The sequence below is a fragment of the Uranotaenia lowii genome, chromosome 3, assembly GCF_029784155.1.
Source record: "Uranotaenia lowii strain MFRU-FL chromosome 3, ASM2978415v1, whole genome shotgun sequence".
NCBI classification, from domain to species: Eukaryota; Metazoa; Arthropoda; class Insecta; order Diptera; family Culicidae; genus Uranotaenia; species Uranotaenia lowii.
Genome location: NC_073693.1, coordinates 107,274,404 through 107,301,248, shown reverse-complemented (window position 1 = coordinate 107,301,248; position 26,845 = coordinate 107,274,404). Strand labels below are relative to the sequence as shown.

General features: G+C 38.8%; 1 protein-coding gene across 9 annotated transcripts in view; it reads left to right on the top strand.

Moving 5' to 3' along the window:
* LOC129757474 (ankyrin repeat domain-containing protein 11) overlaps positions 1–26,845 on the top strand; it is a 452,887-nt gene that overhangs the window by 341,357 nt on the left and 84,685 nt on the right. For 4 of the 9 annotated variants that reach the window (XM_055754707.1, XM_055754705.1, XM_055754704.1 and 1 more), the window contains exon 4: positions 4,760–5,017. In XM_055754707.1, the coding sequence (XP_055610682.1) occupies positions 4,760–5,017 (258 nt within the window). Of the gene's footprint in view, positions 1–4,759; positions 5,018–8,450; positions 8,905–26,845 lie in introns of those variants that run through there. The other 5 variants (XM_055754714.1, XM_055754712.1, XM_055754713.1 and 2 more) reach the window with 3 other exon arrangements.

Sequence of the window (26,845 nt, the reverse complement as noted above, 5' to 3'; positions counted from 1 at the left end):
GCTTTGACTGTTAATTTATTAAAAAGTATTGTTTCTACAGCACTTTTTAACATTTTTGTGGCCATGATTTTAAATTTAAAAAATCTATTTCCATATGTGTTTCATATAACTTCTAACTTCAGCTTACTTATGCACTAAATAAAAATTGTTTCGAGCACTTTCATTTGTGACAACTTTGGTGAAGTAATTCGTAGTGTCCGGCCATAAACAAAACTTTTGGAAATGAGTGGACACTAACATAAAATGGGTTTTCTTACCACATGAATAGGATGAAAAAAAATTGTGTTTCTAATATAGTTTAGTGATTATAATATTGATACTGTTCAAATCAGTAAATGAACCAATATTTACAAAAAAATATTTTTGAAGTTGTTGCTAAAATACCTTATGTGTCCTATAGTAAACAAGTTGCCCCTACAATTTGGTTAAGAAACATATAGGTATAGCGATTTTAAGCGAGGAGTTTCGCATTGACATTCAAGATTTCAAAAAGAAATTTTGATCTGGGCTTTCATGGAGTCTCCACAAAAAAATAGTGATGTCAAATTAAAGGTAAAATACCTTAATAAAAAACTTATGATTAAAAAAAAATAATATTTCATGAACTTATTGGGTGTCCAGAAGATGTATTCTTACAACCCTCAAACTTCTAATAGTGTTAAATTAACGAACACACACATATAGGATCTCAGTGAAACTTCATGTTTCTTTGAAGAGATCTAATTTTACTTAACTTTAAGGCGTAGGTACATCTTTCAAGGATATTATGGCTAGCATCTTACAAATGCTAAAACCATCAGACCACAGAAAGAGTACTATATGTGCCGTGATCGGGATTCGATCTCATGGACTCTGGCTTAGACTTAGAATTGACACCATAGAGCGGATTAGGGTAAAGGTTATAACAAAAAAGAATAGCAAGTAGGTATGTCAATTAAAAAATTAACAAGAAAGTTAAAGAGAAACATTTTAAATCGTGTTTTAAACAAAACAAAACAATATTTATGTTGATGAAACCAACCTTACATTCATCAGGCGTATCGTTAGTTCAGCATTTTGCCAATTCGTCATGTCATCCAATGGGTTTCACACCGATTACAGGGTGGCCAGCGAACCGGGAAAACCGGGAAAAAACCGGGAATTTCAAATGAGACCGGGAAAACCGGGAAAAACCGGGAATTTCAAATCAAAACCGGGAAAATATTTTATGGATTATTAAATCCTATTAAATCCTAAAACACGGTCATTTCATCATGACTGAACTTTCTCTCAGAAACTTTACAATCTATAGTCGTTTATTCCAGGGTTGTTAACCATTTGGGAGGAGCAGGAAAATTTCGGGATTTTATAATAATGAGTAAAATGCCGGGAAAAGTCGAGAATATTTGAAAAGTCGAGATGTCTCGACCACAAACTTAGCTTTTTTCTTAGCTCAAACATATTGTGAACTGCAGTGAATATCAATATGTTTTTGAATTAAATAAACGTTTCACAACTGTGCGTTTTATAGCGTTTATTAATTTAAGATTTTTATCATTCTGCACTTTCTTTGCAAATATCTAGAAAAAATAACTTAAAAATCTGGATGAAGAAAAAAGAGAAAGGAATTTAAAAATTTGAATTGTGATGTGAATTCATATGTTGAAATTAGACAGTTTTATATTGAATCCACATCTCAAAAACTAAGATTTAAGCTTATCATCTATCTTATAACTGGAATTACTATACACTAGTCCAGAATTGGCGAAATTCGAGTCTACATCAGGAGCTCATTTTTTTGAGAAAAACACGTTATACTGAAACGAAACTTGGAAAAATTAGCAGAAATATATCGAAACACATTTACACTGGGGGAGTTATTTTGAAGAGTCCGTCTAAAATATCGGATTACTTTATGAAAAAATTTAATTTTAATCGAACGTTAAACGAGAGATATGAATTCAGTTATTCAGCCATGAAGTCGCTCGGTCGCCACCTCGGTCGCTAAAGTTACTGAAAAGCTATTTTTACAAAAATCTAATGATCGTGACTTCACTTATTCTCAGCTGTTTTCAATTTAGTTTACAGTACCTCAAAAATCAAAATTAATCATAACCATACTTTGAATTTTCATTTGATTGATAAAACATTGAAAAAATATTCTGGAAAAAAACAAATATATTGTTTGCGTTTTATGTACTAAAACACAAAAAATTGTCAAAAAAAAAAAATTCAAAAATCAATATCAAATTTTTGACAAACGACATGACCTCGAAGAACTTATTTTATTTGGTTTTGAAAATATTTAGCTCAATTTTAACTTTTGAAAATCGGGAATTGTCCCATGCAGGAAAAATACCAGAAAAAAGATGCCACCATTTTATTCGATTAATTGGTGAACGTACAAAAGACAGAAGATGCAACAAGAGAACAAGTTTTGTGTGATTCTTGTTTTCATAACAAAAAAATCGAATAATAACAAGGATTTTTAAGATAGGACATATAATCTAGAACTCAGCGCATTCTAATAAAAATGTTAAAGGTATCCAAATAAAAACATTATTCAATATTCAATATGAGAACCGAAATAAAATATCAGATTGCTTATCAGAAATAAGGTTAATCTAATCTGTTTTAAGAGCTTTAGAAGAAAAAATATCAGAATATCAGTCAGTAGATTTCAATAGAAAAATTTAGAATTTCTACTTGAAATTTTAAAAGTATTATATGGCATCATATCAAAACTATGATTTATCCATGCAAATAATGTGAATTTTCGGTTTAGGTTCGGACAACTACTTTACAACTTTATTTTCCTACCGTATTACGATCACCATAATTCGAATAACCTTTGAGTTTCAAAATTGAACTAAAAAGAATTGAATCCTCTCACACTTTTACATTCAACTTGCATGAACATATCTTCAGTTTTGGTCAAAAAACCTGATGGACGTATTTATTTGCGCATTTTAAAACGAGGGAAATCATAAAATCTCATTCGGGAAAACCGGGAAAAAACCGGGAATTTGGAAATTGAAACTCGCTGGCCACCCTGCGATTACCTCCGGCCTTACGGTCCACTGGGCCTAGTGTTTCATTCAGTCGAACGTCTTTCAGTCTTATAACCAGAGGTGCAAAGAGATCCCTTCAGTGCCGATTCTAACAGCCCGTCTTCAACCACGAAAGAATCATCTTGCAAAGTTGCAAAATAATTCTTTTTCCCCAGAAAACGGAGCGTCGAACGTGTCTGCAAGAAAAAATCAGCCGTGCTATAAAATCCTTTGACTGCACATTCCAAAATATTCAACCGATTCTCCGGAATTAGGATCACATGCAAGTCCGAAAATAAAATCCCTTGAGCCGCACAGAAAAAGTAACTGCTTCCTGAAGAGCAACAGGCATTCTCGCCTCCTTATTTCCGTTGTTGCTGAGCTCAACTAGCTACGTGTTCGCATGGACATTGCCTTGGGCTCGTGCATGTCAAACCCTTTCCAATACGCCTTAGATTTTCCGCTGCAGATCCAGCTACAGCTAGCCACTCTTATACCTTATTTGTTTATGCCGAGTGTTGCACTGGTGCACCACTAGGTGCTGTCAAACTGTTTATTTATTCGGACAGTTTTGCATTGGTTTTGACCTGGTGTTGCACTGCCATCGGGCGGTGTTGCCCCGAAAATTTTGTCAGTGTTGCTATAGAGCGTGTAAGTGAGTGAGGTAGCAATACACTGGCGGCGATTTGTGTTTGTTTTTATCGGGTACGGTGGAACACTGAACGAGGGGAGAAAACAAATACGGTGTTAGTATCCCGTGTAATCCACAGTTCAAAATAAACCTGCGCTTCTCCCAGGTCATTCAGCTTCTTCTTCAAATCTACATAGATCGTTTTTAACGTTTGTGAACGTCACTGCATCCATCAGCTCGATTTCCAAATCGTTCTAGAACGTAACAGATCGTGTATAACTGAATCCGTCAATCGCCTTCCTGAAAGGGGTCATCAAGAAGGAAGCAAATATCTGAAATATAACTAGGTATGAAAGGGACTATTGCGCTCGGAATTGAAGGGAAAGGATGTTTGATGAACGATTTCATTTTTTCCTCGTGTCTTTGTCATTACGGCTGGCTCGGAATAAATACAATAATCTTTTCGACTGGACCTTTTCCAAGCACCATGATCACATTGCGCTTCTCTACAGACTGGGCCGTTTCGTTGTTGGTTGTCAAAGTCTTCTTGGTGAATCTATCGACGCGTAATCGCTGCCGAATCGAAGAAAAATCGTCTTATGTAACTCTCCGCACTCAACGCCTTGCCGTTCTTAGATCTATCGATTGTTCGATTGTTTCTTTTCAAAACAGTTCTCTGACGCCACATATGCTATCATTGAAACATTCTTCCTTCTAAAACCACGTGATCAAGAACTAGCTTCCGCATGCCGAAACTTGTGCTTCGTGTACGGTACACCTTGAAAACCTTAACTTGTCAGTGGAAAATTCAACGCCGGAAGACTCTTCAGCATCAAAGACTTGCTAGGCATAGATCGTTGACCTCAAGTCCGAATTCGTACTGCTTTTCGTTTCAGCACCTGAAAATCGTATGGTCGGTTCAATCCAATCGTTTTGGAAAGCCTTCTCCAGCTTGTTCCAGACCTCTTACGCACGAAAAAGCCTTCTCAAACGTTACTCGCATCATTTTAAATCCATCATTTTTTATCAATAAGATTATCTTTCCATAGAATTTCATTGATATCAATCCAATGATGTTGTCCTGTATTTTTTCGCTTAGGTTGGACTGCCTTGCACGAGGCTTGCAATCACGGTCACTACAATGTGGCACTGGCGCTGGTCAAAGCCGGGGCCAACATCAACGCTACCGGACTGGAAAACGATACACCGCTGCACGATGCAGCCATTGTGGGGCAGCTGAAGCTGTGTAAGATGCTCATCGAACGGGGAGCCGATCCTACCTTCAAGAACCAGAAGGGCAAGGCGCCGTGCGATGTCGCTGCACCCGCTGTCTACAACTATCTGCTGCAGGCGAGGGGTGAGTACCGATTTACTGATTGATTGTCATGTTATTTAAAAAAAAAAATGGACAAATGATGAACAGCTCAATATCACAACATGAATCCTGTCATGGAAAGAAACCGATGTTAAGATTCCTAATACTTTGTCGTTTCTGCGTTTGTTGTCCTTATTGAAGCATGATCGACATAAGTATAATCTTCAAATCTAGCATCAAAGGTTCGTTGAAAGAGATGTCCGTGTTAGTGAAAACCATTTAAAGGATCTATCTCAAAAGATCAATACCAAAGAACTAAATTGTTTCTTTCAAATTTTGTAAACCCCATGTTTATTCCTGTTATAAAGTCTGTTTCACATAGAATCTGGTCGGATAAAATAGATCATTTCTCCGCAAAGAAATAACGTACAGCAATAGTAAAAAAGTCATTTTGTAGGGTTTTTATTGCACTTTAAGGAAAAAATTACATAAAAATCATTCGTCAGCTTTTCGGATGAATTTTCGAACTTTTTTTTGTGATACCACCCATCATTTTCTGCACAGTACTGCTGGTAACCTCACTCGTCATCTTGTTCCATTTGAACGGGTTTTTTCATGGTTCTGCCACATTTCTTCAGTTTGCCCTTAACTATTGCCCAATATTTCTCGATGGGACGAAAATCTGGACAGTTTGGTGGATTGATACTTTTTTCAACAAAATCGATCTTGTTCTCCTTATACCACTTAACGACATCCCGGCTGTAGTGGCAGCTAGCCAGGTCCGGCCAGAACTTCACCGGACCTTTGTGGGACCGAATGAATGGCAAAACCCTCTTCTGGAGACATTCTTCTTTGTAAACATTTCCATTCATTGTGTTTCCAGTGATGAAAATCTTAGTCTTCTTCCCACAACTACAGATCCCTTGCCAAATCATCAACTTACGAGCAAATTTATCTGCGAAAACAAACTTGAATCTACCCGCAACATTCCCTTTACGCTTCGCAAGGTAATATTTGTTACCGGGTATTTGTGCAAAATCCATTTTGACGTAAATTTCGTCGTTCATCAAAATGCATCCGTTGTACTTGGTCAACACTTTCTCGTACAACTTCCTTGCCCTGGTTTTGGCAACCAGGTTTTGTTTCAGCGTCGTTTTGGGGTGTTAGCTTGCATGATACGACCGCAAGCCTTCTCGCAAACAAATTCGTCGAACTGTACTGTGATTCGTCTTGAACTTTTTCGCCGAATCACGCAAGGAGATTCCAGGATTATTGTGAACTGATCAAATTACCTTTGCTCGCAGCTTCCGGTCATATGTTCCACTTTTAAGCCTGGTTTGTTTTGCTCGACCCACCGTAAGGGTCTCCCGGTAACGTTGCAGCACCGAATTTACAGTCGCTTTTAGATATATCAGGAATTTCGCGATCTTTTCCCCTGACCACGTCGGTTTCTCTACGTGAGTGTGCAGAATTTTCTCTCGCCTTTCGCGTTCCATCGTCGATAACTTTTGACTGACTGCTTCAATCTTGATGAAATTTTCACCACTAAGTAAACAAACCATCCGGACCAAAACACTGTCAATAGATTCGCGATGTGACAACTAAGGGCGCTGCAGTAAATGAAAAGATGCGACCAGATTCTATGTGAAACAGACTTTATTGACATGTTACTTCCATCCCAAGGGCACAACTACTCCACTTTGAATACACTGAAAATACCCAAACTTGAGAACTGCCACCCGCCAAACCTAAGTTCAAGATTGACAACTTAAGTTTGTGAAAAAATCACAGCTTGCCAATACGCCAAACTTGTCCTTCAAGCGGAGAACTGTTTTTTTGGGGGGTTTTTGTTGTAAGCGCATCTTATTCTGTTACCTCCATCGTGGCAGATTTAGGTTTGGGGGGTAAGTTCAAAGCGAAGAACTGTTTTTTTTTTGGGGATAACTTTTATTCCCGCTTCATTCGCAGAAAGTTTCGCATATACGATGATATAGCTGCCTCTCTCAACAACTCTTCAGTGGTCGAGCGGTTAGCATCCTGAGATGGTAATCGCAGAGCCATTGCAGGTATGGGTGTGATTCCCGTACCTGCAGTAATTTTTTTTATTTTGATTTCCATTTTATTGCGGTATCAGATTTTGGGGGATGAGTTCTCCTTTAAGAGCTTAACTTTGGGTTATGCCACCAATAGCCAAACCTGTAGGGAGGGAGTTTCATTCGGGTTGGCGGGGAAAGTTCTCAAGTTTGGGTATTTTTGAGGTTCAGTGTATGATTTTTTACAAATTAACTTCATTGGAGCATTTCTTGATCAAATTGAATAACACACTATTTGGTTGAACTCCACTGTGCGATAATTATTGTTTCCATCTTCAGTGTTCACGTTCATCGTTTTCATTGTCGCATATATTTCAATATGAATATTTTTTTCTATTCTACGATCCTCACACATCAAATCCAGTGCATCGACAGGATGAATTCTGCATTCTGTTCTGCGAATGGTCCTCTCCCGTTTATCGGGAACCTATTCTCTCGTCATCGACGGCTCTTTAAATCGAGTACTCGCTAATTTTCGTAGGTATTGGTAAACGTTTCAGTACTAGAACCAGCCATTGCACCCGCTCTCGTGTGTGTTTTTATGAATGAATTTTCCACCACTACTGTCCCACAAATTCACGGACGAGTAGAGAACGATTGACCGTGTATATTGCAAATATACATATAAGAACTCACTGATGCAGCGTTTCTCAACTGTTTTGGGAAGATCAAGTTCTTCTATTAGAACGTGCTCGAGAAGTAGGAGTATAGGTTTTGCTTTAAAAATTTCTTATAATCATAATCACAAATCACACTCTAATCCAATAATGAACTTTCGTTTTCTAACCGACTCCGATGGTGCACTGGGTAAGATACCGGATTGGCAAGCGGAGATGAGATGTTTCAGTGAGTTCAATTCTCACCAAAAATTTTTTTTTTGGATGAATTATCCAATAGGATGAACATCGCATAAAATATTTTTCTTGTTTCGCTTGAATGTAGTGGTCATGCATTATTTTGCTTGGGAGCTCGAGTCTTAATGCCAGTAATGCTTTTCCAATCATAGCATCTTTGGTATAGCACACTTTTCAGCGCATTTTCGGCACTGAGATTTGCTAAACAGGCATTGGATTTTTGCAATCTCTTTTATGGGTATTACAGAGTTGCAATTTAATTAAAGAGAGAATTTAGGAACCACTGATCTCAATGGAGTCAGTCACAGAAATTTTTACGGAGAGCTGCCGATTCGTATCTCGCTAAGAATCACCGTACTAGTGGTACTAGATTAGTCTAGAGAGTTGTTTCACACCGAACGAACATCATACCATGAACGAACTCCGTCTCCGCTCCAAGCTACTACTACTAGAATAGATTGGAAGCGCGGTGGCGGGCGGCACGGCACATTTGTTGGCCATTCTGCTGGTGTTGTGCTCTTCCAATTGAAAGCAGTACTGTTCTGTGTGGTCACGGGGAAGGAACAACGCTCGCTCATTCGTTCGTCGCGCAAAAGTCCCGCTTCGTCCAATGTTCGTCACAACTCGATCTCGAGAGTTTTGTCCGCCGTCTGTCGGTCGTATTCGGTTGTATCGTATAGTCTCACGCAGAGAGCGTAGCGTTGCGGTAGTAGCGTAACTACTCGTCGGTCCTCACCGTTTGAGCGTTGTTGGTCCGTCCGAATCGGAAGTTCGGAAAGTCGCCGTCGAATTATAAATCTTCGAGTACGGTGTGTGCTTTTTATGTACTCCTACTCCCTGAGATCTAGAGGAGGAAACTGCGTTCGACTCGGTCACGCTACCTCAGTTGGTCTTGTTGCACTGCTTAAAAAGTGCAATAAATTTAAGATCGTTCCCCAGGGCGCGATTTGTGTCAAGTGAGATACCATTCTTGGATTGGGCGGTAGGGCACTTGTTGGCTAAGTCGTTGCTGCAAACTGTTGACTGTCTTATCGAAGAAGGGTGTATCCATCGGTCTCGTCTACATAGTCTAGCATGGCACGAGAAGTTTAATCAGGTTTAATTATTTAGCGTTATTGTTTCTTCGATTGAAGAAGTGAGACACAAATGTGAAAATAATGACCAAAGGAAATTGCGATAAAGCGGGAGATGGTTGGTTGTTTGGGAGAAAGTAATCAAGAAGAGCAGTTGAGATAAATTATTCCTTTTTTGTGGACTGGTGCGATATTTCTTTACGAGAAACCGGCGCACAGTGATTAAAACAAATAAAAAAAAAACTAGAAGTTTTCTGTTGTTGTTTTGTTTGAGCGTGTTGGGTTTTCAACGGTTCGCATGTGATGATTCATTCATCTTGAAAGATTGTTCAATGTATTACAAAAAGTATATTTAATTCAAAACGCGACGGTCATTTTTTATTGGTGTTTAGCTCATGAAGTTCTGATATTGCAGTGAAATTACCAGGAATAAGACATTTTAAGCTATTAAAACTTTATTTCTGAAGTCTGAATATCTCCGAGTAGTTATGAACTCTTTTCTCTTGTAATGCTCACGTAGTGTTATTTCTTCCATATGCTTATTACTTTTTTGTCGAAGGATTTCCTAAGTGATTTCTTAGGGTTTGATTACATCCTAGCGATATATGACAGTTCCAACCAATTGCAGAAGACGTCTTGGTCCATCTTGCGGCGGAGCAGGCATGTTTTCTGTTTTGGCTGTTGCTAAGTATGTTTTGATAATATTCTGGCCCCGGTAAACAAGACGGAGTGTCTAGGAGAATATTTTGAAATTGTTCCGCACTTAGTACCTAGGTAAATAAGACGGAATGTTTGATAAAACAGTCCTTTCTCAGATATATAAGACGAAGTAGCTCGTGATTTTTTTTTTTAAATTGTCCCGCCTCGGATAAATAAGAAGGAATGACTGGTGAATTTTTTTTTGAAATTGTTCCGGCTTCGAAAAATAAGACGGAATTACAAATTCGGGTAAATAAGAAGTGACTTAACGAGCGTTCACAATTGTTCCGCGTTCAAAATGAAACGGAATGGCTAATGCTTGATTCAAAATCGTTTCAGCTAACCTTAACATGTGTCGTGAGACTACTTGGTTGAATAATTCTACTGAATCAAAGCAATCGAAAGATTCCCTTTAATTCAACCACGGTATAAGAAATGTTCAAATACCGGTATTTCGATAGCAAATTACTATTATAAACTCTGAGTTATTGGATAGTATTAATTAGTCGCGTATTACTCGTTACGTAGCCTAAACCAAAAAGAGACCAGCTCTTTTTTATCTGGGATTTTTATCCTGTCGGATGATTCATCCCTAAAAAGATTAGCTTCTTTAGTCTTTTAAGCTAATCAACTCGGTTCTTCGGCTTTTGTTTTGTTTGGCTCAAACGTTAGCGCCCGAACCGACATGCTTGAAGCAAAACATTAAATTATTATAACTATCTTCTTCAGTGAGCGTTTTCGATTGATCGATTGATTTTCTTATACCGTGGTTGAATTAAAGGGAAAATTTTTATTGCTTTGATTCTGTGTTTCAGCTAAATTTTGTCGACTCAAGTAAGTTAGAGGGAATTTAACCACAAAAGATCTCATCTTTTGATTTTTTTTTTCTGGAGGAATTCATTCAGAGGATAAAATAATACGGGCTTGATAATTAAGGCTGAAGTTCTATCTGTGCTGGCCTAAATAAAACAGAAAGAAAATCACCAATCGTTGCTGTCCTAGTCTTTCTCGTAACACCACACTTGAATAAATATAGCACAGAACGTATGTATGTACATTCCGATCATCAATTGCGGTACATAGCATGACTGCCGCCCTAATCAGTAAACCCGTGGTCTTTAGCAATAACAATAATAATAAAAATATAGAAATATGCTGGACAAAGCTGATCAACCTTCACACTGGCTAGAAATAAAGTGTTCATTTTCTTTCGAACTGGCGTGTTCCGAAATAAATCAAAATATTTTGAGCAAAATGCTTAAATCTAAATACTTGTCATGCAAATGTGCATATATCCAGATTTTAAAACTGTCAAAATGATTTTCAATGCTTCTTCATAATGGACGATTTCTCAATGAAGTTTTTTTTTCTAAATTAATACCAACACAGCTGCCGCAATCATGTGTGCAGCATTCATTCCGTTCTTCATCGTTGAAATGTATCGTATCCGATCGGCTAAACGGACGTAGTTGAAGATTATTCTCAGTTGTCGTTCTTATACTCGCATTCGCGAAACGACTCGCATCTCACCACACACAGCTGGTCTGGTCGGTCAATGAAAGATTTCCTTCCGTACACAGTTCATGCACCCACACTTCAAAAAATAATAAATATACTGGCAGAAATTGAAAGAACACGCTGTGTTGAGAGACGGGGAATACTCAATACGGATGAGAAAGAGCAGAAGACAACGAAACAGAGAAAGAGAGTGAGAGTTGTTTTCTTCTGTTACCTCATCATACTACTAGTTCCGATTCCGATGGTGGTACCAGATTGTGCGAAGCGTAGAAGTTATTATAACGCCGGAATCATGTGTATTGTGGATTTAAATCGCCACCACAATTAGAAACGGGCCTCTCGGTGTTGGTGCTGCGTTGCGTTGGTGCGATAATGTGGGAAAGTGCAAACTAGTACCCCATTGACATTCTTTTGCAATCTCGTTTTCCTTTGTGCGTTCCACAGAGATACTTTAACACACTAAAGACAGTTTACTAATACATAATGGTGGCAAATACTGTTTTTCGCGTTTGCCTTTTCCACAGTGGAGATTGAGAAGATGAAATCAAAATTGCAGAAATGATACACTTTATTACAATTGTTCGGAAATATCCGGAATGTTTATCCGGCTCGAAGGACCAGCTGGAATGACTTATACATAGCATTTCAAAAGTCTGTCATAATGTCATAATGAGAAAAAAAATGAATTTAGTGGTAGTAAACAAGCAGAATTGGATTGATTGGATAATACACTTGATAGCTAATCATGAACTCAGCTAAACTCTCAAAGAAAATTAGCCTTCTTGGGGTCCGGAAACAGATAAAATTTAGCGGTATAACAACAAATGTTCAGTATCACTGGAAGTATGCTATGTCTCTACTATGTATAAAGGAGATTCGAATTCCAAACAGTATCTCGAACATTCTAATCGCAGGACAAATTCCATCCAGAAATATGCGTCCTTATCAGAGCTTATTTGTATGAAGAAAAAAAAAACTCTTCCTACAGTCATTACTATTTGAAGCAATATATTTTCATAATCACCATTAGTCGTGAGATCACCACACACTGCTCGTAAAATGATGCCATTTATTTTATTACCAAATGGCCAGCAAAAATTAATCAGTTTGATAATGATTCACCAGCTTTAATGTACCATGAATTTGGTAATTTACTCTTTGATGCGATTTGATCATTTCAACATTTTTAGGACTCAGATTTTTATTTGTAATTGCTGGTTCAGTTTTTGGAGTGAGTTTTCTTGTAAAATTTGTCAATAGTTAACATTATTTTTTTATGGAGAGAACTGGTACTGTGCCCACGTTTTTCCTCTCAACTTTCTGTTAACCCCTTACTGTTAGACTTCCAGAAATTATAAACACACTTTTAAAATAATAAAAAATATTGTTTCATTAAATTTTATTTATTTTATTTGGCACACTGTATCTTTATGTGTGTCCTACCCAACACTGTACTCTTATTAGATGAAAATCTTTAATCATAAGTCAGACTTCGCACTTCTCCGCAAACATGACTCATAAGCTTCTGCCCAGTTGCATTACCCATCATTTTCACCACTTTTTGCCAATCCTTTTTAAATTTGTCGATGTCATCAGCTGGTTTTATGAATTCTCGTAGCTTTGCTTTGATCAAAGCCCAAAAAGTCTCGATTGGCCGTGCTTCGGTGCAATTTGTCGGATTCATGTTATTTGTCCATCATGTTGCTTGACCATCGGCAACAAGGGATTGCAGTGGTGAGGGAATTCTTTGCATTTGGAATGGTAATGATCAAAATTAAACAAAGTTTAACAAATTGCGACAATTTGCAACAATTAGCACATTTTCACTCTCTGAGCACTGGTTTCTCTCATTTTAACTCAAACCTTCTCTTTTTTCCTAACAAATTGCAACAAATTACCACAAATTCAATCATTGGCTTCACAATTTGTGTGATCATTGACGATGATTCTCCGTTTATCGCAGTCCCCTGATCGGCAATAAACATGTCTGGAGTGTTCTGGGTGTTCATTGTTTCCGATGTAACGTATGGGATAGATATTTTGCCGCACTCGCAAATTGCTTGCCACACCATCAACTTCTTGCCAAATTTTTGGTGAAAATGGCCTTCTCCATTTCGGGGATTTTCTGTCCTTGCGTACATTGAAGTATTGTGGCCTAGGAAGGGTATTATAGTCCAATTTCACATACGTTTCATCGTCCATGATAATGCACCCAGAACTTTTGCAATATATTGAATCATGCAGTTTCCGGGCTCTCAAGGAGTGTATCTAAAATAAGTTATAAATGCATTTTTTTTTCATTGTATTGATTTTATGCATGATTCAAACAAAGAAACAGTTCGGAAGTGTTTTAAAAAGCTTATTCTTACAGTTTATGAAAAAAATACAAGTAAAAAAGTAATTATTGGTAATATTCTCGGATTTTGACTTCACGCGTTTCATTAGGTTTTGCACAGCTGATTGATTACACTTCTTGGCCGCAGCATTCCAATTTTTCTTGAAAACCGCCATGGTCCTGTTGGCCTTACCGTTTGGATAACGTGCCGCTATTAAGCCTACCCCCATTCTGATACCTGACCTGGCCTTACCATCCTTCTTGAAAACTCTCTTGACGATAGCCCAATATCGTTCTATGGGGCGAAGCTGGGGGCAGTTTGGTGGGTTAATATCTTTCTCAACGAAATCTACAAATCTACAACGAAATCTCAAACCATCTAAGAGTGGATTTAGCGTAGTGGGCTGACGCCAAATGCGGCCAGGACAATGGTGGAATCGTATGTTTCTTATGTAGTGGCTGCAACCTTTTCTGCAAACACTCGTTTTGGTAGATATCGGCATTTATTGTTCCTTTTGTATTTTGTAAAGAAATTCGCCGACTTCAATCCGCAGGAGCAGATTTCCTGCCGCACTTTCTGCCCAATTTTTTTCACCTCAATCGACTTCTCGTGGTCACTCACATCCTCCCCAATAGCTGCAGTGTAGAATTATGGTCCCGGAAGAGTACTGGAACCCTCTTTTACATAAGTTTCATCGTCCATGAGAATGCTCGCATCTGGCTTCTGCAAAATCCGATGATACAGGTTCCGGGCTCTGGTTTTGGCTCGTGATTTTTGTTCAGCCGTTTGTTTGGACACTTTCTGCTTCTTGTATGTCTTCAAGTTGTTCCGCTGTACCATTCCGATCGATGTCCCATTTTTTATTCGCGACATTTTGGGAGAAACGAATGTTTCAAACGTAAACAAAGCGCTGGTTCACTCTGGACAGATCAAGATGCTACATACAGGTGAGCACAGTTGTGCGCGTTCACGCGATAGTAAGTAGAAGGCTCAAATATGTTTATAGTTAATTTTCGATACACTTCTTAGTTTGGCAGAGGCGGCTTGATTTGGGTTCTTTTCTGCTTCCGGTACTTCTTGAGCCCAAGTCGCTCTTTAGCGCGTATCACGTTATACGTCGAGGTTCCGACTTTTATCGCCACATCCCGAACGGACGCTGATGGTTTCTGTTTGTTGGCATCCCTGACATTTTTATCGATAGCAGGACTTACAATGTACAATGTTCACCATATTTTTGAATAGCTGTCCATACCGCTCCGACGCTCACATCCTCTTCTTTTGCCAGTTTTCTCAATGAGATTCCATTCACAGTTCACCACTACACGATACTTTTTCTTTTCTCCGGAGTAAGACCACGCAGTTTGAAATTTAATCACAAACTAAATGTTTTTTTTTATGTTAAGATTAGTCCACACTAGGCACTGCTGAGACTTGTTTTTGTTTACATTTGATGATGTCTCGTATCAAGCCTTCAGCAACCAAGATGACAACATAAATAAATCTCAGCAACCCGAATCGCAGTTCAAGTTGCCGAGTGTGGACTAGGCTTTATTACGTACTGAAATGTGTAAACAAAAGGACGCAGCCAGTAGAATTAGAAAAAAAGTCGATGACCGTTAGGTGTGCTAATAATAATAACAGTCTATACAAGTCTATATAGTGTCGAAGCCTTTTGTAACACTTTTTTTAATTAATTTGTTACTGTCAAACGTTTTAAAGTTTTTTAAAAAGTGTTCCGATCAATAAGTGGTCAAACTAAATTGCGTGTAAATCGATTATTTGTTTATTACAAGAAAATCAAAGTATTTTTCTTTTTGAAGTTCAATATGTATAAAAGACGGAAAAAATACTCAGTTAAGATTCGGGTCGACGTAGTCCCAATTAGAGAGACTTTCGTATGACGCCTGCCATCAGATTTTGTACAGTCATCCACTTTCTTCGGCGCAGAACAGTCTGCATTGAACTGCTCTCGCTGCTAACAGTTTTTTGGGTCTTCTTAAGGTTCTGCTTAACTATCGTCCAATATTTTTCGAATAGGAGAAGTTCTGGTTTGTTGGAAGGGTTCTTATCTTTGGTCACAACCTGAATGTTGTTAGCGAAAAACCACTCCATAGCATTTTGTATAATGGCAGATGCAAAATCCGGCCAAAATAGCACAGACAAGTCATGTTTCTTCAGAAAAAACAGCAAACGCTTTTAAAGACACTCTTTTACTTAAATTTCCTGGTTGACGGTCCTGGCAGCAACAAAAATGTCGCTTCACAAGCCTCAGGTACAGATAGCTTCCCAAACGAGATATTTCTTAGCAAACTTTGATAGTTTAATATGCTTGAAAATGTATGCCACCTTTCCCCTTCCGGTTGCTGTAAAATACTCTTGTCCCGGAAGCTGTCTTAAGTCTGCCTTGGCGTAGGTTTCGTCGTCCATTACCACGAAATCAAACTTTGACAACAATGTCGTATACAGATTCCGAGATCTTCTCTTTGCCGTAAAGTTATGCTTTTCATTGCGATTAGCAGTCAATTTACCTTCTAATAAGTCGATAGTTAGGATCGCTTTTAGCTTCATGCACGGTTGTAGACGATATTCCCAACTTATTGGCGACATCTCGAACGAATCAGACGATCGGGGACCAAATCGCTGCCGGTGAGGAAAATTTTGTAAATGCACGGACGTTAAAATGAACACACACACAATGAATAATGTAATACACGAAGAAACAAAAATAGAATTGAAAACTCTACTGAGTATAAAAGAATTCTCTGTAACTTAACCATTGAAGGAGTTAGTCGATAAGGCAGTTCCGAGTCGTGCTAAAAAAAAGCATCGTCGAAAAGAATCAGAAGAAGAAGAAGATTCGTAGCTCCTCTTGCTTGGACGCTATTTTGATAACTAAAGATCTAACATCAAAATCCAAAAAGTAGCATGACCCTACACACACACCTACACAATGAAGGGTGTTAAGGTTTTTTATTTCAATGATTATGAAAAATACGGTGAATTTAAGTTGACCCATTTTTAAACCGAACACCCTTTCATGCATCAAAATACCACTATTGGTTTTCAAAACTAGAATTCAAACTCTCATCTTTTTTAATATAAATTATAAATATGCGGCTTTGGCGTAGTGGTAAGAGCTCAAGTCATCTACGCTAAAGTTCATGAAATCGAATCCCGGTCATGGCATACATAGTACACATTCTGTGGTCTGGTGGTTTTAGCATTTGTAAAATGCTAGCCATCAATTTCGAAAAATGTACGCTTAGAGTTAAGGAAAGAAGATTTCTTCAAGGAAACATCAAGTTTCACTGAGATCCAATGTGTATGTGTGATTGTTTTTGTTAAAAAAAAAATCAAGAAATTAAGAACTAGAAAAAACGAATGCTTTTCAAACTTTTATTTCAAAGTTTTAATTTTATAGTACTCTAGGTGCATCGACTGTTCTAAATTGCTACTAGTACCTACTTAGTAAAAGTGAAGCTGACTGTTCAAAATCAATTTCCCAAACAATGTTTCGTTACATTTCGCCAACACTTGGGGTATCATTGAGTGGACGAATATTGGCTTTGCAGTTGTTTGAAGCCAAAAACATGACAAATAATAAATAAAACACTCGCGCCAGTAGGACCTATCACAGTCTGACCGGACTGGGCCAAATTCGAAACGGGCCATGGTCACTTCGCAGTCAAGCAAAAGCGAATTCGCCGCTGTATGACTCCATGATAGCGGTGTGTAGTGCTCACGGCTTACATATTCAGAGGCGAAAACCAAGGTGGTGCTGTGCAATGTAAATATATAGCAATTTTTGATAAAACAATCAATGGACGATGTGATGTGGCCGCCGTTTGTCGTCACCATCGGTTGTATTTGGCATTTGGTGTATAACACCAGTTTACCGGTTTAGTCCTCTTCTTTCGAGCAAATAATGCACGTACTGGGGAAGAGCTACCAGATCAGGAACATGACCATGGGGGTACTGCGGTACAAAACGCCCTCTGTCACTTTACATTGGGTCTTCCGTTCAAAATGTTCTAAATTGATACATTTTTTATGAGTTTCAATTATTTACCAATGAGCTACAGTTTATTACCTCAACAAACTCCAATAGCAACCGGACGCGAGGGAATTCCAAAATTTGCATATTCCCTTCGCATCCATTTTTGGTGACGTCAGCAGCCCGTACAACAGTACAAAGGTAAGCGCACCACGCCGCCATAAAACATACGCTACAAATGAATGGTATGTATAGCAAATTTGGCTAAAGCCTCGTGTTGTCCACAAATGGGATAGCGCTACCTACAAATGCTTTCGATTTCCTAACGAGTTGCAATTTTACTCTTCGCTGATCCGGCGGCATTGGAAAATTGGGACAGGTCATTACCGAAAAAAATGCTGTTGGTACCGTTGGCATTGAGCAACCTGCACCGAGGAGTGAGAAATTTTGTAAATCGAATAAAAAATAGTTTTTACTTTTTCAAAAGAACACTGGATTCTTTTTTAATCGATTTATGTGTACGTTTAATAATAATAATTTATTATAAGCCTAGATCAGTAGTGATAGTTCCATCGGTCAATTAGGTACTGTCAAAAATATAAGCTGTCATTATAATTTGGTTCGGTTTGAGTTCGAAATCGGTGAAAACAGTGTCCGATGTTTGTTTAGAAAAAGTGTCATTAATATATCTTTTTCGATGATTTTCTGATGTTTTTAAAAGAGGCAAATGTCACCCAATTTTCGTTAGCAATAGATCAATTATTGAAAAAGAATATAAAACTTCATTATGTAATATATTCGAAGTTATGAGTATTATTTTTTTTAGATCAACTGTTTTAGATTTTTTCTGTGAGTTCTGTTGATCCCTTTATTTCGTTGGGAGACATTTTTCTCTCGTCAATGACTCTTGATCTTCGCTAAGTTAAACAATTTTAACGATAATGCAACACTATTGAAACTTTTTCCATTGCTATGAACTTTGTGTTAGCTGACTCTGAATCGTTATTTTTCTAAGGCCAATAAACTGCAAAACGATCATCGTTCTTCTTCACAACTATTTTGAAGATATCTCGCTTAAATTCGAGCTTCATCTAACTCGATATCAAATAAGGGGGCATCCATTAATTACGTAACGCTCCTAGGGGGGGGGGGGTAAGCTTGAGCGTTACGAATTGTGACATAGGGGAGGGGGGGGGCTCATCGTTACGTAACGATTTTTTCTTCAAAAATTTCAGTTTAATTGCAGCTTTTGAGATGTCATGCAATTTTTTGCAAAGATAATGAGCAAACCAAAATCAGTTTAACATTTGTAAGTTTCAACAAGATTGAAACTGGTTTGTTACCTTTCCTTTTTAAAGATTCTGAGATAGACTCCATAAAATGTGCATTGGATATCCGTGAAATAACCGATGAAAACCCGAATATTAGGTACATTGACTCCCAAGAACTCAATCCAATCTTAAACTGGAAATTTTATTATTTTTTCTCAATTGATTCTAAAATTGGAATTTTGATTATTCCGACGAATATTGCTAAATGAAGAATATATTGCATAACAAGTCATGCACTCTGAACAAAATGAAGTAAACAAGGTAGATCATCAGTTAACAAGCACAGATCAATTCGTAATAATGAAATTAATTTATTTAATCAGAGAGTTATCATCAATGAGTACTAAAAAGCGATTTGGATAGATATTGATTCCGTTTTGAAGAACGTTAAAAAAAATGTTTTTTTGCCTTCGAAAATCAGTATTTAAAAACATAAGAAAATGGGGGGGGGGGGTAAATTTCAGCGTTACGTAATTTTCATAGGGAAGGTACGTCGAAACGTTACGATTTGTGACATACGGGGGAGAGGGGGTCAAAAAAGTGAATTTTTTGCGTTACGTAATTTATGGATGGCGCCTAAGCAATTTCAAATTGCTTGGCACCTGTTTGGATACGTTTTTTCCCAGATCTCACTGAAATGTATTCTCTTTTTGATAAACACCCTAGAAGCGACAAGTGATCTAATGTCCTTTCGGTAATTGGTAACATTTTGAAAATCATATGATGAAAAGAAATGGAACTCTTCAAATCTTGGATGAACGAGAGACCCATGGAAATCTTATCTAAATATCTGGTTGAAAATAATCGAATTAAAAACTCAAGAGACATTTAGTTAGAAGAAATATAAGAAAATCGGTACCGATTTTTGAAAAGGGCGTATGCAACAATTGAACTTTAAATTTTACGTCTAAAAATATGATCTTTTTTTTATTTTTTTTTAATTCCAGTGTATTCAAATTTGATGTAAAAAAAATTTAAAAGGAGAATAGATTTTTTAATGAGTATGCAATCACGAATGATCTTTGCGCCACCTTTATCCTGGGGCGAAAAGTAATTTCTATTTATTTTCATCGGCAACGTTTTTCCCCTAAAAATTTCATCGCACAAAACAAAAATGCCAACAGTAATTCCGGAATCGAAAAAGGGCATTCTTATATTTTCGTATCAATTTAGCACGGCAAAAATGCAAGTAATAGTGATTTTTCATTGGTTGTGTGTTAAAATGTGCAAAAATGTTCAGTAAGATTACTTTTTGCTGCTTTGCAAAGCAAAATTTGGCCGAAATATTGCTTCTGTGGTAAGTGATCCAATAGGCGAGCAGTCATTCTGGATTTCTAAAGGGCGCTCGCATTTTGGCAAACAGACAAAATGCGAAAACAAAAAGGTGTAACGGGTACATCCGATTAAAGATATTAATTTAATTTAATATACAACGCAAAACATTAAATCTTTTTACATTTAATCTGAAACTGTAAATAACTAGAGCTAACTTAAAAATATTCCCTTATAGTAATATAAACGTGACATCAAAACTTCCAAATTACAAATTCATAGAGCCACCCTTAGCGAACAATCATTAAAAGTAATGACTTTCCTTCTTAACGACACGAGTCTTGGCGAAAGCGTGGCTTAAGCTGCTTACTTTCGAAGATCATCACCACATTCTTGCTTGGCGTCAGTTGAATGACCTCTTTCGGGATATTTTCGTACACCTTAGGTTGACGAGAGAAAAAGTTAGGCCCCTGAAAGGGATCTCCGAAGGGGAAGACAAGGCTTATCCGAGCATTCGCGAAAATGGAGTTGATCGTTTAACTTCGTGATTAGATTCCATCGTATCGGGTAGTTCCGGTGCGAAGTTGAGCCAGATCTGGTCCATCGAAAGGCTTTAGAGACTCTCCATTTCATTTACCTTTGGTAATAAGAACAGGCAAGATCGTCTAATTTAGCTCGCGGGTCGATTAGTGTTCTTGGTAATAAAATTTGCAAACCCCCAACCTAGTATTCTTATCGTTAATCAGCTCTCTTTACGTAGCCCATACGGTCTCGAAACGGCATAGGAAAGTTTAGGCTTAGTACTTGTGGTGCCAAGATTTGCTACATAAAAGGTACGTAGGGTGAAGATAAGGCGAAGCAGAAGGTGAATCGAAATGTGTTTGTTCCGTCGTACAGGGATCCGCAACACCTGCTACACCGTTGCTGGAAACTCGCTTGGTAGCCAACGCAGCACACGGGTTGACACCAACTATCAACCAGCCGAGTTCGCCGACATTCATCAGAACGCGCTCACATTAGTCAGTCCCCGGAGCCAGTGAATCGCAACAACGCAGCGAGGATTTCACTAGCCACGCGACCACCTGCCGGCATCAAAAAGTTCCACACCGCCGGCCGATACCTACTTCCACCGCCCGTCAACCGGCATTCATTAGACGGGAAGGCAGTATACAGCACCAGCGACTGTGGAATCATCGAGGCAGAGGTTCCACAAAACCCCGCCAATGCTATAGCGAAACGTGAGTACTCATATATTGCGCAACACTGTACACTATCGATCGATTGTATTTACGGCCCGCAACTTTGATCAATTTATGTTGCGCGTGCCGGGAGATTAATCCGCGACGTTTATTCTGCCGGATTGTCGAATTGGGTCGGACTGGCGAGCCGTTAAAGTAGCCACTTTCCGCCCACGAATGGAAATTCCACGATAGACGGAAAACTGTAAATGTAAACACTACAAACGAATAGTCACTAAACACCACGCACCTCCATACACCTACCAACAGAAAGCCGAAAGCTCCACTAGGGTAAACGGACACAGTTTGGTCCAAGCACAAATATGTAAACGAACACTACAATTGCGACAAATAAAAGGAGTTTTGTATGCATAGCACGTAAAATAATCTTGAGCTCTAAATGATTTTCTAATTGGATATTGGGGAGGGGGAATGCACCTTGTTCGCGGTTTCCTATATTTGCTTCCGATCGCTTTTACTGCGGAGATTGGCCGCGAATCCAATCACGATCTTTCTCGTTCTTACCGTACAAGGGTGGGAGCTCGCCCGACGATTTGGATCCCTGACTCATTTTGCATCGAACAACGGTCAACCCCCCTTTCACAAATCGCTCTGGGTATTTCTCGTTCTCGGGGCGGCTCGCAAGAGTCGAAGTACGAGATCCTTTACAGATACCTCTCCGCTTCTTTCCCAAATAGGGAACCGAAAAGGAACTCACGACCGAGTCTCATCAGCTGGGCAAAACAAGAAAGGGTGGATGGTCTTCCTTCAGGAAGTGGCGCTTAAGCCATCCGCTAGAAACAGGAAGCGGGTCGAGGCCTCACGTTATATTTGGCGCCCAACAATACCAGGCTTTTTTTCAGGATAGTTTTGGTTTTTGCAACTCTTGGCATATTCGAGTTAACTTATATTCGGATTTTTTTTAGAATATGTTAAATGATTTTAGAAATAATTACAAAAATGTAGTTTATTGAGGTAATACTTTTTTGGTTCATACAGTCAGGTTAGAACTCTATTCTAAAGTCAGCTCATGCATATACGGCTCGCAAAATATTTTCTATAAACTGATTCACGTTTCATATTACACAAATATTTTTATGGAAGCATTCTGGCATTTAATATATTTTGTTTCTTAGATTCAGGCTAATTTAATTACAAATATTAATCGTGCATTCATTTATTAGTTACCAAAACAAGATATTTTGGTCGAAGAACTTATGATATATGTTCTATAAAACATTATAGAACCTTTTTTTTATTTTTCCTTATTTTTGTTTTACTACCTGCAGTTTTGTTACCTTACAGAGATGAATGTAACCTTTCGTGCAGTTGGCTATATCTAGGTTTGATTTGTTGAGCTCGGATGGTTCATTTTTAAATAGGTTTCGGTAACTAAATGCCCATGAGTTCGGGTATCACTTTTAAAGATCGAATTGGAAAAACAGTTTCGAGCTGAAGGATACAGCTTTAGAAGAACAGGTCATCACATCAAAATTCGCCTTCACCTATGCTAAAGTTAAGTAGTATCAGTTGCCTAACATCCTGAAGTTCTAGTCTCAAGGGTAATAAAATTAACTCACAAAATTTGCAATAGTTTTCCGATGTTGATTCACAATTTCGCGCGGGGGAGAGCAAATGTCCTTTGTATGCAACTTTGAGCGATCTACGACCCTTCATATCGTAATGGATTTCAGTGATAGGCATCATGTTCGAAGGCTCTATGATTCACCCAGTCAACAGCCGATGTCGAAGTTTTAGGAACGGCAACTCAGGAAGCTGCAACAACATTACGGGAAGCAGCAGACGGTACGTGCCACATTCTGCCACGGTAACGCACACGGGAGATGCCCAAACAATGTTGTCTCGACCACGGAAAATCCGCTCAACGCTTCCCACCACGATGACCTCCGGGAAAGGTTTCTTCGGAAAGGACCAGCTCAGTTGCAGTGGCGACCGGAGCCTACGGACCGCTAGGGGAAACCTTCCTAAAAAGAAAAACAAAAAAACACTTACATCCGAGACTGGGAAAAATATTGTTAGCTTCCATCCTTCGCTGTATCTCCAAGAGCACGCACCAGACACCGCGGACGATAAATTCAGGCTTTTCTCCATAATCAGGTTTCGTTTTTAGGTGAACCAACCAATCCGGGCCGCGTGTTGATTTGCGTTGAAGTTTGTTTTGGTTTTCGGTGACATTTCAAAGTTGTGGTTGCCAGTATGATTGTTTTTTGTCGGAATGAGTGTCGGAGTCCATAGAGATGGATTCTGCTGTACGAGTTTATGATGAATGTGATGAATGAATGTTCCTTTTTTGAATGAGTTAGTTGAATAGTTTAAGTTTACGTTAAGGTGGTACATCGGGTTCTTATAACAGGTATAAGAATCCGACTTTAAGGTTTTATCTTCCTGTGAGGTAACAGATAATAAATTTTATCGGCACGAACAGTTAAGAAAATCAGTTTCGTAGGGACGTTCAAATATCCATAATCTCACCAGGCGTTGGGGAAGGATATTCTGTTCGGACCTCAGGATATGTTAATCGACGGGCCATTCTCACTCCAGAATCGGTATATCCAGGTGGCGGAGCAAGTGGTCCAGTTGAGAGTTTTTCAATCCAGCAGTGGTGATACTTAGAGTTTTTTTTTCAATCCAGCAGTGGTGAAACTTAGATTCATTTTCAATCCAGCAGTGGTGATACTTCGAGCAAATCATTTACAATCCAGCAGTGGTGAAACTTGAACATCTTAATTTAAGTTAGGATAGGCGAACAAAGTTTTGTGAATGCTAGGGGTAGCTACAACTGCGGAATGCCAGACGATAACCAAAACAAATTCTCAAAGTTTCTTCGCACAAGCTAATCAAACTTAGGTGAATTCAAGAGTTCTAGTAAGCATTTGTTAGTTTTAATTTTCTTCAATTTTCTTTTTTTCTTTCTCGATTTGAAGTACTGTCTCAATTTCAATTTTTTTTAAGAAGTTGAATTACTAATGCAATGAATGCAAATGATTCTTCTTTTTTGGTTTTTTGCTTCCTCATAATTTAGTGTAAACTTCTAAGAGGTTTTTGTTTTCTTATTTTAAACGGTTTTTGTAGCATGAAGTTGTGAAATTTTTTTTTTTTTGGTTTTTATCCAAAGCTTACTAATTTTTTTTTCCCTTAAATCGTTTTTTTATATAAGTTGTAAACATTTTTTTTCTTTTCCCATTTTATTTTTCATTTAGTCATTTCATTTCTTTTTTTTTTCTCTTGTTAGTCTTACACATACGGTAGATAAGTTTGTGGGTTTTAGTTTCCACTTTTTGAACTAATTTTGCGATTTTCGCTGGAGACCGGAGACTCACGTCGTTGATGGTCAGTGACAGGCCCTTTTAGGAGCTCCTGTAAATAGCGAGGAGTTATTAAGTTAACGCTGAATCCATATGACCCCGAAAATCAATAACTTAGTTCAAACTGACAAAAACGAACCTACGAAAAATTTGATTGACTTTGAACCTTCGATTCAAGCCAATCAAATTTTTCGTAACTTTAGCACGGAATGATGTAACGGGTACATCCGATTAAAGATATTAATTTAATTTAATATACAACGCAAAACATTAAATCTTTTTACATTTAATCTGAAACTGTAAATAACTAGAGCTAACTTAAAAATATTCCCTTATAGTAATATAAACGTGACATCAAAACTTCCAAATTACAAATTCATAGAGCCACCCTTAGCGAACAATCATTAAAAGTAATGACTTTCCTTCTTAACGACACGAGTCTTGGCGAAAGCGTGGCTTAAGCTGCTTACTTTCGAAGATCATCACCACATTCTTGCTTGGCGTCAGTTGAATGACCTCTTTCGGGATATTTTCGTACACCTTAGGTTGACGAGAGAAAAAGTTAGGCCCCTGAAAGGGATCTCCGAAGGGGAAGACAAGGCTTATCCGAGCATTCGCGAAAATGGAGTTGATCGTTTAACTTCGTGATTAGATTCCATCGTATCGGGTAGTTCCGGTGCGAAGTTGAGCCAGATCTGGTCCATCGAAAGGCTTTAGAGACTCTCCATTTCATTTACCTTTGGTAATAAGAACAGGCAAGATCGTCTAATTTAGCTCGCGGGTCGATTAGTGTTCTTGGTAATAAAATTTGCAAACCCCCAACCTAGTATTCTTATCGTTAATCAGCTCTCTTTACGTAGCCCATACGGTCTCGAAACGGCATAGGAAAGTTTAGGCTTAGTACTTGTGGTGCCAAGATTTGCTACATAAAAGGTACGTAGGGTGAAGATAAGGCGAAGCAGAAGGTGAATCGAAATGTGTTTGTTCCGTCGTACAGGGATCCGCAACACCTGCTACACCGTTGCTGGAAACTCGCTTGGTAGCCAACGCAGCACACGGGTTGACACCAACTATCAACCAGCCGAGTTCGCCGACATTCATCAGAACGCGCTCACATTAGTCAGTCCCCGGAGCCAGTGAATCGCAACAACGCAGCGAGGATTTCACTAGCCACGCGACCACCTGCCGGCATCAAAAAGTTCCACACCGCCGGCCGATACCTACTTCCACCGCCCGTCAACCGGCATTCATTAGACGGGAAGGCAGTATACAGCACCAGCGACTGTGGAATCATCGAGGCAGAGGTTCCACAAAACCCCGCCAATGCTATAGCGAAACGTGAGTACTCATATATTGCGCAACACTGTACACTATCGATCGATTGTATTTACGGCCCGCAACTTTGATCAATTTATGTTGCGCGTGCCGGGAGATTAATCCGCGACGTTTATTCTGCCGGATTGTCGAATTGGGTCGGACTGGCGAGCCGTTAAAGTAGCCACTTTCCGCCCACGAATGGAAATTCCACGGTAGACGGAAAACTGTAAATGTAAACACTACAAACGAATAGTCACTAAACACCACGCACCTCCATACACCTACCAACAGAAAGCCGAAAGCTCCACTAGGGTAAACGGACACAGTTTGGTCCAAGCACAAATATGTAAACGAACACTACAATTGCGACAAATAAAAGGAGTTTTGTATGCATAGCACGTAAAATAATCTTGAGCTCTAAATGATTTTCTAATTGGATATTGGGGAGGGGGAATGCACCTTGTTCGCGGTTTCCTATATTTGCTTCCGATCGCTTTTACTGCGGAGATTGGCCGCGAATCCAATCACGATCTTTCTCGTTCTTACCGTACAAGGGTGGGAGCTCGCCCGACGATTTGGATCCCTGACTCATTTTGCATCGAACAACGGTCAACCCCCCTTTCACAAATCGCTCTGGGTATTTCTCGTTCTCGGGGCGGCTCGCAAGAGTCGAAGTACGAGATCCTTTACAGATACCTCTCCGCTTCTTTCCCAAATAGGGAACCGAAAAGGAACTCACGACCGAGTCTCATCAGCTGGGCAAAACAAGAAAGGGTGGATGGTCTTCCTTCAGGAAGTGGCGCTTAAGCCATCCGCTAG